This window comes from Tigriopus californicus, chromosome 8, assembly GCF_007210705.1.
Source record: "Tigriopus californicus strain San Diego chromosome 8, Tcal_SD_v2.1, whole genome shotgun sequence".
Classification (NCBI taxonomy): domain Eukaryota; kingdom Metazoa; phylum Arthropoda; class Copepoda; order Harpacticoida; family Harpacticidae; genus Tigriopus; species Tigriopus californicus.
The window spans coordinates 14,715,516-14,728,758 of NC_081447.1; the positions used below are offsets into that span (position 1 = coordinate 14,715,516).

General features: G+C 40.5%; 1 protein-coding gene across 3 annotated transcripts; it reads right to left on the reverse strand.

Moving 5' to 3' along the window:
• Positions 1-445: 445 nt before the first annotated feature.
• LOC131885187 (ADP-ribosylation factor GTPase-activating protein 1-like) lies at positions 446-7,892 on the reverse strand. 3 transcript variants are annotated; one of them, XM_059233140.1, is made up of 9 exons: positions 7,645-7,892; positions 6,796-7,077; positions 6,468-6,724; positions 6,285-6,402; positions 6,121-6,210; positions 5,927-5,986; positions 5,665-5,768; positions 954-1,046; positions 446-860 (listed from the first exon to the last, which is right to left on the reverse strand). In XM_059233140.1, the coding sequence occupies exons 1-9, from the start codon at positions 7,702-7,704 to the stop codon at positions 611-613; spliced, it is 1,314 nt and encodes a 437-aa protein (XP_059089123.1). In that variant the 5' UTR covers positions 7,705-7,892; the 3' UTR covers positions 446-610. The 3 variants fall into 3 exon arrangements, with proteins under 3 accessions (XP_059089123.1, XP_059089122.1, XP_059089124.1); XM_059233139.1 differs by having other exon boundaries at positions 6,088-6,210; positions 7,645-7,890; XM_059233141.1 differs by lacking the exon at positions 5,927-5,986.
• Between the last annotated feature and the right edge of the window lie 5,351 nt (positions 7,893-13,243).

Below are 13,243 nucleotides of genomic sequence, written 5' to 3' on the forward strand. Positions count from 1 at the left end.
TATCTATCATATCATGCCTGATACTATTGTGACAAACGACTTTAACTTGTAGTACTAGCCAAAACATGAACCTTTACGAGTGTATGGTCAAAGTAAAGGATTTTGCGGAAATCGAAATAGCTAGCATAGCTTCTTCATTCTTCGCTTTTTTTTTCACTGTATGAAAATTTGTCAAAATATTGTTCACAGCTGAGGTTTGGTCGTTTTTTCACTAAGGCATCGATCAATGATCCTCTATAATCTTAATGTTAGAAATAGCGAGCAAAGATTTTTTGCCCAAATATGCCCGATGAAGTGTCAAATTGAACCAATTTTCTGACCGTTACGTTTATGGCATCAAGTCTGTTATTTGCCACGAAAACGATCCAAAAGCAAACAAAACGTTCCAAACGAACATCACAGGTTGCGGGCGAAACCCGCCTGAAAACCAGCATTCTTGCCTCAGTTACACTAGTTACGATTTATCTTGTATTCAACCAAAAGTAACATAATGATATCCAAGCGATTAGAGGGGCAAGAATTGCCATCAAAATCCATGTCTTCAACGTATAAAATTCATATGGGTAAAAACCAGGGAAATGCGGGGATCCACTAAATCCAATGGGACGGATCACTTCTCGTTCAAGGACTCCCAAGCATCATCATCACCCCAATTGTCACCCCAGTTATCGTTTGACTTCTTGGTCGAAGTTTGGGAAGCTTTCTTGGCACGTGGTGGCTCGCTGCCAAAGTCGATCAAGGGATCCGGATTCGCCTTCTTTACGCTCGAAGACTTGGCGGGTTTCCGGGATTTTGAGGCCTCTCCATCGTCCTGCCAAGAGTTATCCTGCCAGTCCGATGCCCAATCCTCGGATCCTTTCCTGCAATGTGTCAATTTTCATGGAATCATTCTTTCTCTTGGTATCGTGAATCCCTCCATGAGAGACTGAAGCGAAACCAGATTGTTGATTTACCTTCCATCATTGTCGGAAAAGCCTTGAAAGCTCCCGCCTAGGCCTCCTCCTTCACTCGGTGATTGGGTGTGGTAACTGCTACTCGTGTTGCCACTGGAAAGTAAGAAAGAAAACAAATTCATGTCGAGAAAGTGTTGTTCATACATTGCCTTCGGTTAGAGGGGTCCTTTTTCCATAAATCGACTCAACTGAAGCTCGTGAACGACGGGCAGCCACAATAACACCCAGTTAAGAAGTCCCTTGTATTGGCCAAACACTCACTCTTTATGGCTTTCAAGCATGGACCTTAAAGACATTTCTTGGAACTCCATCTTAGGAGCGCTGAGGTTGTGCTCCTTAATGGATTAGGTTAAACAATCTAACCTTTGCACTTAGCAATCAAAGACTTTGAAACACTCCCCAAGAAGTCGGAAAAGGAGCATTATTCCATTCCATTACGTTGCTAAGGGACATGCATTCAATGGGACAACATTATCATTATTGGAACGATGACGACTCAGGAGGAGCCTCTCCTGTCTCAAGTCTTCAGAAGCTACCACGAGAAATGCAATCATGAAGGTCGTTCAGTTTTCAAGGTCGGTGAAGCCCACGCTACGGACCTCAAAAGAGAAGGGGGGAGAAAACAAACTATTGCAGCAGCATTCTTCAGCTTCTAAATGTTCCAAATGTCAAGCCCGAGGAGGGAAGTTCTTTCTTCAGCTTTGGAATATTCGACAGCATGGGAGAAAAACGCTTATCGAAAATATGTCTTGTCGCCCTGTAAAGTAACACTTATTCTTGTTGTACTCCTACCTGTCTAATTTTGACGGTGACGGGTAATACTTCTTTTGCTGGTCAATATTACTAGGAGATTGGGAGAAAAATCCCGTTTTGTGATCCAGACCGTGTTGGTTTCGAGAATCTTTCGTGGAAATCGGCGCATACGAACGCTCGAGTAAGCCAAATCCGAATCTGGATCGCTCCGTACTAAAGTCATCGAAATCGTCCTCAATATCACTACCTTCTCGGTCATCATTCGACGACGACGAGGATGTGACCATGCTATTCGATCCATGACCGTTCCCACTCCCACTGAAATACCTCTGGAATCGACCAAACACCTTGTCCATCTTGAACGGTTCTCAAAATGACTCACAGATTGGTCGTTTCAACCCAAACACATAGCCAAACAACTAGGATCCATGAATTCTAGAGCAGAGTGTTGATGATATTTAAAGCACGCACAACACTTTGTCAATCACACACATTTAGTCATGGAGTTCGAGAGAGAAGTTGCTCTTGTATAACTGGCTATAACAATAGGGATCTCTTCCTGGACTCTCCTTCCCCATTGCCTGACTGATGTCCCCTCACAATGATCATGAGAAGCTCTCCGGGCTCCTATGAATGTGTTTATTGTAAATGCACCACGCCGTGCTCGGGTTGCAGCTGTCCTCTTGAGGAAGAGAAGAGGAGGAATACCAAATGCCGCCCTAACCAGACGATGATTTTCGGATGGATTGGTACACACAACACAAGTAGAAGGTCCCACCACCTTTCAAGCTGGGATTCAGAGGCGAATGACGAGCCAGGGCAGCCCTCTCTTTCGGATCTCGATCCGTTTCAGTGGACGGACGTCGGACGTCGACAAGGAGAGAAGCGATAATTTTCTCTCAAGGGAAGAACGAACGAGGGTAGAGAGGACTAAACGGGGCAAAACATGGAGGAAACCGAACCAGGAGCCCGCGATAAAAAGATGACTGAGACAAGGATATCCAAGGCAAAGTGGAGGTAGAGCAGCTGGCGAAGTTTGAACAACGTTTTTCCCCCTTTTTCAATTAGATTATCGTGCATATCGGCTTCCGGATGAATTTGAGACGATAACGCGAAATCTGTGGTCATTACTTCGATTAGACGGAACTTTACAAACGAGTTGTGATACCAAAGGAATTGGAAGTTGATGCATTGGCTCGTAGAGGGGGAAAACTCAGGACATTGGTTGGGGTGTCTTGGATTGGGTCCGATGGACGCTTCAATTACCGCCTAAGAGTCTTTCTTAGACTTGCTCAGTTGGCGATTGTGAATAACTTTTTCCAATCAATCAGCAGCTCCTAAGCAAGGTTGTTGATAAATGCTTGCAAGGAATTTGACACCAACACAACATTCAATAAGTAAAGAGTTCTTGTTTTGTTTGTTCGTTACCCAGTCAGAGCAGCTCTCTCGCTCTGCCTGCCATCTGATGATGTGTGTTCCAATGCATAGATTTCTAGACACTGGATATCGGAAGACCGACCACTCGGATGGCGAAACAGTACAATGGATGGTCTCTTAGGAATAGATCACAAACCGTTTTATTATACTGTTTAGCCAACCGAGTGGTCGGTCTTCCGACATCCAGCGTCTAGAAATCTATGCCCAATGGCACACGTGGGGGATTGTTTGTCCGTCAGAGGTCGCGTGGGTAGAGAGAACCAAGAAACCCAGGATGACCAAATCATCAGCGCACCAAAACCCCAGACTCGAGAAAATGCAAATCGAGAAAATGTTTGAGTAAAAGTTCTAGTTTGATCAACAAGAAGCTAGATTGCGAATTGGAAAAACCTGGGCATTAACCAGGCTACAATGGGAGCAAAAAGGTAGCTAATTTGGACATTGTGTTCCTAAAACTTCCAAAACCTAAGGCATTTTCCCTAAATCTGGTCAACCTGAAGTAACCGTTAGCAAATTGCTTGACAATAAGCATGAATACATGAGTTATTAATTGCATCAATTAAACTGGGGAATTGCCATGACGTAGAAAGGTTCACTCGTCCAAGTCTTCCAATAGGTACAAATAGATCTAGTGCCACAAGAAAAAAAAACCAAAATAGTTCACAAAGATTCGAAGACCTACAGTAAGAGGTAAGTCAAAAGTGGTAATTAGGTTAGAGCCTCTAAATTTGGTGTGTGTTCCATTCAAAATCTAGCTAGAACTTCACCTCTTCATCACCGGCACCAGGGATTACATTACTCTTACTCTTTTTTGACATGGCACTGGTTTTGACAACTTCGTGGCTTAAAATCTCAGTTCTAGAGTAGAATGAGAGGTTGAGAACTCTCTGCTGTCCTTAGTGAACCAAGGAGTCACAGAGCACCTCAACTTCGACCCCCAAACCGTCGACAACTTCAAAAAGCGCAAAGAGACCGGTCAGAACCTTAAGCATCACATTGAAAGTATAAGAAAATGAAAAGTAGATCTGGCGAGGTACCAGGAGGCCGTAACTGCCAATCCAAATTCCACAATCACGTCATTGCAGCGAATTTGGCAAGGGCGACAACGTCCCTCCGAATCAAACAACTAAGTGACAAATCCCTTGGGTGAGTTGAAAGGCCTGATGAGAGGAAACTTCTATTGTGATACTTAGGCTCTTGGCCGGTCTCGTTGAGCTTTTTGACGTCGTTGGGATGGCACTTGAGGTTCTCTGAGATTCCTTGATGCGCCTCGAGGCGAGCAGAGAGTTCTGTTACGTGTTGCCCTAGACTTTCCCGGATAATATCTATTATATCTATTAGACCACTCTCACCCGGTGACAGAAAGGTGACTCACCCTATAGATGCTCTAGCCATAGATACGCGAGGTTGAGTATATGTCATCAAATTTGATCGATCTGATTTTTTTCTTTTTGGTTTGGTTTTTCACGGGCTTTTCTAACCGCTACAGGGAATGTAATCCCCAGTACTATTAAAAAGAAAGGTTATAATTTGTCTATTTATTACCTTTCAATCTTTATATGATATTTGGTCTACCAACGAATTTGAGTTGGCAGACCGAGCTTGGCGGCCAAATGTCAAAGAATATGGGCTTTGTTTGGAAACCTTCTCAACAAGGAGTCAGTCGCTTCTAAAAAGAGGTCACACGTTTGCATTGTATAATAGGGTAAAGCTTTGAATGATTTATGACAAACTTGATCCACCATGGATTCAACCAACTCATTCCACAGGGTTAAGAGTGTCTTTTGTCATTAGAATTGAATTAGTGTGGTATTTCTCAATAAAATGTACTTGACGCACTGATCTTTCGCATGCTGCCAGTCTCAAGTTGGACTAAAGCACCTCAAAAAAGAAAGTACTACCGTGTCCAACAAATTACATTGTAAAGTATCAAGGGACTTGTTTCTTGATCGACTAAGGAAGCACACATGTGATAATGTTAATCGGAATAATCTAATTAAATATTATAGCAATCTAATCTTATGAAAAAATGGGTTCAGAAAGGATCTAGATGGTAACAAAATAGTAGTAACAATCTAAAATGCCATATCCATGAATCAGCTGATCTTCAGGTGAAATTTGGCAGTGTCCTTGAAGAAAATATTCAATGATCCCATACCTAATACAACTCTTTCTTATACAGCGCATCAGTTCAAAATCTGTTTGGAAACTTTTTAGTTCTACCGATCGTTTACATTTTTAAAGTGGAGCCACTTGGCAAACCTCGCGCGTCTCTGAATCCAAGGTCCCTTGCTCAACCCTCCTTCACGAAAACTGATCTCGCCGCTGCGATGCGGGCTCGTAAACACGTATAGTTACTCCCGATGCTAAACTACTAAAGTGGCTCTGGCCCTGGGAGACTAGTAACTTTGAGGAACTGCATTACAAAGTCAAAATTGAAACTAATAAATGAAAAGCAAAGCCACATTTTCTTGTCTTCTCTGGAGCTGAGCATGGACGGGTAATAGAAAATTGCTCTTACCTGGCGTTCAAAGACGAATTCTCATATGACTCGTACTCGGAGCGTTTGTTGCCGCCCCAGAAGCTGGAAAAACCTGCAAATCCCGTTTTTCCAACTTCAGATACCTAAAAATAGAAACCGTAAGCCTTCTTATTGTATGATTCATAATATTTCTCTAATCGTTAAAAAACCCTGCAAATTTATGACGATTCGACGCATAGCACATGAACTGAAGAAAACTGAAGATAAAGAAACAAGCAAAGAAATGTCTATTTTTACTTACATATCCAGCAATGTTTGTCGCTTGACTCGACAGATCATTGAGAATCTGGCCTTCTTTCACCTGATTAAGTAAATAAAAAATATGCAAAAAATAAAAAGACGAACGAAATCAACGGATGAACAACGGTTCAATCAAAAAAAAAACGAAAAGAAAAGACCTACTTTCCCAGAAACAGACTCAGATACTTCAGAGACCTTTTGCGATGCGATATCCGTAAACTTCCATCCGACTTCGGCCACGCGACCCGTGAGCTTGGAAGCACCCATGGAAAATGCGGAAAGACTCTATCAAAACACAAGAATCGTCCTTCAGAAAATGCATTGCCTAAGTTTTTTTCCTCCTAAATATCGATGCTCACGGTAGTTAATCCTCCCATGGAATTTTCATAAAAGTCTGTAGACATCGACCGCGTTGGACCAGAACTAGCAGCATTACCAAATCCGGCATATTTTCCACCTTGCGATGGAGGTAAGTCACTAAAAATAAGGTAAGGTATCGGATGAGCCATGCTCGCGTGCCGGGTTTGACTTGTCACACGTACTCGCGTCGACTGGCATTCTCATTCTGCTTTCGGCTGAAGAAATCCTCTTTCTGGGCCTTAAACTCAGGGCTGTTGAAATCGGATCCATTTTGATATCCACCTCCACTGGAAGAAGATTGGAAATTGGAGCAGCTCTGACTAGTTCCTAGTTTGGCATTAGATCCAGATGAGCTCAATCCCGACGGTAAAGGAGCCTTGTAACTCTGAGCTTCCGATTTGGATTCATCCCAAAAGCCACCTTGCGACTCCACCAGGATCTATCATATCAATGGAAAGTTCGCGGGTCAAATATGGTTTGACCAATTCACTTTAGACTCGGGCAAGCTACCTTGTCCTTGTAGAGAGCCGCAGCTTTGCTATGATACTTTTGCTTGATGGGCGCCGAGGCATTCCAATCCTTCCTGGCAGTGAGGAAATCCTTGGCCTTCTTGTTCCCACCCACTTTCATCTTGTTTAACTCACTCTCTTTCCATTTGTCCATGGTGACGGATCGCACAAAACTCATGTGAACACCCAGGCCACGATGTTGGCCGGAACATTCCAGGCAGATCCAGATTCCGTACGTGACTGACACCCATTGAGGATTGTGGGTATTGCACTCGAAACATTTCTGAAAAGGTAAAAATCATCTATATGAGGATCTTCCGATTCGGATTGGGCGGGAACCAGATAAAATGAAGTGCATGGTTTGGGGATCCTATATTTGCTTCCAACGGGCAAAGCGAGACAAGTTAGCCTCAAGAGGCGAGTTTCTTAAACCCCCGTTCCTCTGATTGAAGGCTTAGACGTCACCCAGAATGAGCATTTACGCACCATTTTAATGAGTGTGCATTCATACGGGTTAATGTCCAAGCCCACCTACCTCCGAGGTTAGCGCTTTAAAAAAACAGGCCTAAGAAAGGTCCAATTTAGAGTTCGTGCTTAAGAAGATTTGGAATGTCTTTAGACCACAGTAGGTTACGCCAGTTGATCCACCTAGGTTCAGATCTGATTTGTAATCAGACAATCAATACAAACTTACAAGGTCATTCAGCAATTATTGCCCCCAAATCAGTCCTAAAAAGAGCATTCCCCCCCCCGCCCGATATATATGATGGATGAATATATCATGATCAAGGTCACTAATCTTGCCATATGGTTTTCGGAGGCGGGTTCAAACAGCAGAGATACTTCTTACATTATTGTCGTCTTTTGGTCGAAGATCCGACAAAGCCCTTCGGGTCTTGGGACTGGCCATGGTGAATACGTCAACAATTCTTCCCAAGGTTGGAGTCAAACCAAAAGTTCCCAGGCCTTGGCTACCCAGAGGCCACTTCAGGGCTGGATGAAGGCTCTGACAATCAGGCCGTGGCTCGGTCCAAGTCTGCTGGTGTGTTGTATGTCGGTCGCCGAGAGGAGAGTTAGTAGCGATGACTGCCAGACTATGGTCGTGGGGGTCAGCACTGCCAGATCCTTGAGCTAAGAGTATGCCAGAATGCTTCTTAAAATATGCCAGAACAAGGCAGATTGGGTTTACGATATCCCAGGACAATGGGATCAATATATAGCAACATGGAACTATACGGGATGTAAAGCTGAACAGCTTAAAGGCAGACGAAAAAAAAGATTTAAAAATGCATGGTCCTCTAGTCATGGCTTTTGTATGATTATTGGTTGATAAGGGTTGAAATGATATTGTTTTTTATATATTTAGAAAACACTATTTTCAAAAGCAGCTTTTCTTAGCAGAAAGTGAGTGATTGAATCTGGCCTTCCGGAGAAGACTTCCAGACACATATTATTATTCCAGCTCAAGGACTTGATAACACCCTACAGAGCTTCACCTTCCTTTGTTTTGAAAATTTGGCCAGATTCTCGGTCAACAGGTGACTGATCCTTTCCCAAATTTGTGATATCGATGAAACAAAAACTTATTTGACCCTCAACAAAGTTCACCCAAGTATGATTACAATTCAGCGTAAAATGGAATAATGATGAAACCTATTATCGATAAAAACATCTTTTTACTCAATAGTTTTCAAATAGTTTTTTCACCAAGTGACACACATTCAAGTCGTCCATGGGCAGTGTAAGATTGCAACTCATTGGATATAAACCTAACAAATAGCAAAAATGCATATGCAGACTTTCAAGGAATTTAAAAGTATGTACTATAATGCTTATTTACTTCATTAGCTAGACACAAAAATCTTGCTTAAATGTTAACAAAACTTCTTCTTATCTACAAAATGAACGCTAAGCACCTACTAACCATATTTTTTTCAAATTTTATTTGCTTACATGAATTCACAGCTGATTTCATGAGATGAAAAGTAAAACTTTCGACAAATTGTAGAATACTGCGTTACGTATTCAAAATAATTGATGTTACTTATGTTACAACTGAAAAAAACATAGATCAAAATCATCAAATCCAATTATTTGATGCCACATATTTTTTTACTTTGGGTTTGTCTAAAACTAAATCAAACTAAACTAAAATTTGCTTTCAATGTGAAAAACTACTGGCATATTTCTTTCAATTATGGAATGACAGTATAATTGCCAGGGTAGTTGGTTGTCATTCCAATGTCATACCCAGACCATACTTTGCTCTTTGCAAATTCAAAGTGAACCTAACTTGAACAAAAAATTAGTAAACTGTAATTTGGCTTGCTTTTCTGCCACTTTTTGTGTTCACATTTTGCCTCAAAAATACCTAGTTACTGAGTTATGACCGTTTCAATCATCAACCATAACTGAAGACTCAAAGACAATGTCCTACTAGTTGGTTTTGAAGTCACGTTAGCATTGTTTACTTCAAGCAGTGACGTCAGGGAGGTAAAGCACCATAAAGAAGTGTAAAGATTTGGGATTTCATACTTGGGCGGCCTTTGGTTCTACCATTAAGTAAGTGTTACCATGCTTCTAACAGATGACATGATGTTGGCACCAATTTTTTGTTTGCCTTTATTGCATGTTTTTGGTCACTTGCCATGATATGACATCTCATGAATGTTGGACTTAAATGGTTCAAAATAATTGTCAAATGATATCCTACAATGGCAAACAATTTTGTCAATGAAGATTTGGAAGCACTGGATGTGCGAAACTCATGGTAGTTTTTGCCGCGATTGTGGCCGAGCCTGGCTTGCCCACACAGCTGAAATCAGAGCCAGTTCTTCACACGTCTCTATTGTTGCTGATAAAGGGACGAGACCTTTGTCAAGCGCACAACCAAATAACATCAAGGGCAGGAGTTGACAGAGCACTTGTTATATTAGGACCACCATCCAGGAAAAAAAATACGTTCTTAAAACCTTACCCCCAGTAGCACCCTAATAAAGACAAACATTTTAAATTAAAAGCACAACTGATTTCAATTGTTTTGCCTCATTGCATTACATCTGATATTTTTTCAAGTCATCTAAAAAGCATGATTATTATCTAATCGAGATTAAGGGCCTTATAGATAACCTTGTTACTCAAAACATTAGCCCAACACTTGGGCCTACATGTAAATGTAGTATGCCAGATTTTTTCTCCATGCCATGTGCGCATGCACCTTGGCAGCACTGATTAAGCAGCCATGGCTTGACAGGTGGCAAGAATGCTGAACGTGTGTACAGTTTTCGTCAGTTCTTTCAGTAAGGGCAATGGGAACTGTCGTCAGGCTGGCCAGACTTTTTTCAGCCGGCGATGTTACCTCGTGCAAAATTGATACTAAAAAAATGCTAATTGATATTTGAAAATGCTAGAATAATGCTACTTTTTATATGAAAAAAAAAACAAATTCTTACTGGTGATTATAAATGATTTCGGTTTCAGAATTCAATTATTATTGGCACCCTATGACAGGGAATGTTCAGGCATTTTTTTTAAATGTTTTACTTTTCGAGGATATGTAAAATGTAGGGAAAATAAGAATCACAAAAATCTATAGAAAAATCTTGCAGTAAGAATTGATACAGTCGTGTTTTTGACATTCTCATTATTTTGAACCCTTAGACTATGAAGGGGACAACAAAAAGTGACAGAAGTTTTATTTGAGCAGAAAAATTTTTTTTTCAGGATTTTGAACAAGATTTTTTACACACAATTAAAATTGTTCGCATGGTCAAAAGATGTTCTTTTTGGGTGAGATTAGATCTTGGATATAAGATAGATTGATTTGTTGCATGCATCATACTTCAAAACAGACACTAGCAAAAGCTCCAATAAGCATCTATATCCAAAAAGCTCCATTGTTGTCAATCTATTTCATTTTGAATATGTTTACCTATTTTTCAAACTTGTAATTTGGTTTACCTCAAATGTGTGGAAGGGGAGCACTTTTTGGAATGCAATACAATTAACCAAAACATATAAGTTTACTTTAAGAATACAATGAAATTAACCCAAACTTACATTTACTTAACGATTGCAACTCGGTCCTTGTGCACACACTGACCATTTCAATCAATTTCTTAAGTTAGCCAACCCTCAATAGGAAACGATCTTATTAATTTGGCTAAACCTCCCTTTAAATTGAGAAGGAACTAGAATTAACTATTTTGCTTACTTAATAGGGCTTGTTAAGTGAACGTGTTCATGAACAACAGAATTTAATCCATCGAGTAAAATCAAAGACAACATGCCCAGCCAATTTTTGAATTTTGACATTTATTTCATTTCACCTGCTTTTCTAAGCAAGTAGCATTGTGGCATTGAGCTAATTTGATAGTGCATTTACCAAATTACACCAATCATATTCATTTTGTTTGGTTGCATAACGCACCTCACTCAAAATCATTTGATTATTGAAAATTCAATGAGCGGATGGCGCGAGTTAGCTGTAATGTTTGTCCTAGTTCTCCTTCCCCAATATGCCCAAAGTCAAGGTGCTGTACCCCATTTTTCCTTGAATTCCTTTTACTTGACATGTCCTACGTGAAGCAAACATTGGAATGAAAATCGCTTTGTGGCTACAGCATATCAATTTCATGGAATGACACATAAAGCCAATGAAAGGTCTTTTTTAACACCGCCAAGTTCAGTTGCCTTGTGAGTTTTTTTTTGCTTTTCTTCCCTTTTTGTCATTTTTTTCAGTGAAATAATCCTACAAAAATGCTAAAATGTTTTGACCATGCAAATAATGCTAAAAACCAGAGTGATGCCAAACTTTAACCAAACAAACCGGAAACGGAAAGTGGAGAAATAGTGAAAACCCAGAGTGTTGATTCGACTGAAACACTAAGCAATCTGATTATTTCCAATCTAAAGCGTTAAGTTTCTTATAATAATGTATTCTCTTTATTATAAATATCTTTATGAACAACGTGATGAAGTTCAAGGGTGTCTAAAATCATTAAACAGGGTTGAAAAAACGGCCCCCAAAAAACCAGCTACCAGATCCAAGAATCACAGGATAAGATAACAACCAGATACCAAAACATTACAAACACTCTGAGTTTGGCTCAATTATATGACATTGAATTGATCTTGATTTCATGCCCAACAATATGGGCCCTAGTTTTCGAGTGGTCAGACACCCTTTTCCAACCATCCAATCCAAAGTGATTGAGCGAACGAGAGCGACAAGCGAAGAAATTACAGGTTGCGTGAAAACTAATCGCTTCTTCCGTCCATTTTCTTCCGGCTTCCTGTTTTTAAAATGGGCTCAATGGCTCAATGTACACCAAAGGTGACCACAATAAATCGATCAAACTGTGTCATCGCAAAATCAGAAGAAATTTATAGCCAATTTGAGCACATCAGTTCTTGGAGATTGTGACAAGTAAAGATTTTGAAAGGAAAGAACGTCATCTCGACGTTAGCCACATAGGCAATGCGAAGGTGAAACGATGAACCCCCAAGAAACCCAACAGACAGTGTTTCTCCTCCAAACAAACAAAGTTATCAATATGTTTTGTACCAATTCAGACAAACCCTAAATTCAAAATGACGAAAGTTGTCGCGATTAAATTCAAATCTTCATTGCACCAATGTTTTAACAAGTTGAATGGTGGTCAAAACTATTTTCAACCAACTGAAATCATATGAACAATGTTTCACTAGGAACATCACATGATTGAGAGAGCTCTCATATTGGGAGAGACTAAAAAAGTTGAGACTGAACAGTGTTCAGAGAAGGTACGAAAGGCATCTGATACTGTACGTCTTCAAAGCATCCATGAGCTTTGTCCCAACCCAGGATTTAGTGACCGCCGAGGCTTAATGTGCGTTTTGAGAGGACCTTCAAGCCCTCGAGAATCCAGGCTAGTTCGAACAAAGAAGTCCACTTCTCTTTTTTCTCGGGCTCCTTCATTGTTTTCATTTGTTACTTTGCTCTAATATTCATAGGGAATACGTGGGCCTTGTTGATCCGGTAGCATCTTTCAACTCAGACTTGGACAAATTTTTAGATAGCATTCCAGATCAACCCTACATTCAAGGACTAGCTCGGTCTGCCAACTCAAATTCATTGGTAGACCAAATATCATATAAAGAGTGAAAGGTAATAAACCGACGAATTATAACCTTTCATCTTAATAGTACTGGGGATTTCATTCCCTGTAGCGGTTAGAAAAGCCCGTGAAAAAACAAACCCAAAAAAATGTAATTACCCAGCCTGCCCCCATGGAAGGGGGATGTTATGTTCTCGTCTCGTCTAGTCATTCTGCTCTCCCCCTTCAATCCATACTCTCAATGATCCATCCATTTCTCTGTATAAATGCCTGTCCCTCAATGAAATAAATATCTATTTATTCACCGGTTCACGACCATCAACTACCTTTGAATATAAGGTTGATCAGGAA

What these genes read in the sequence shown, in the direction of transcription:
- LOC131885187 (XM_059233139.1), bottom strand. Translation starts at nt 7,704, where the DNA reads ATGGCCAGTCCCAAGACCCGAAGGGCTTTGTCGGATCTTCGACCAAAA. An exon ending in CGGCTCTCTACAAGGACAAG is followed by an intron (nt 6,725 to 6,795) that starts GTAGCTTGCCCG and finishes TTGATATGATAG; the next exon opens with ATCCTGGTGGAGTCGCAAGG. An exon ending in TTTTCCGACAATGATGGAAG is followed by an intron (nt 861 to 953) that starts GTAAATCAACAA and finishes GACACATTGCAG; the next exon opens with GAAAGGATCCGAGGATTGGG.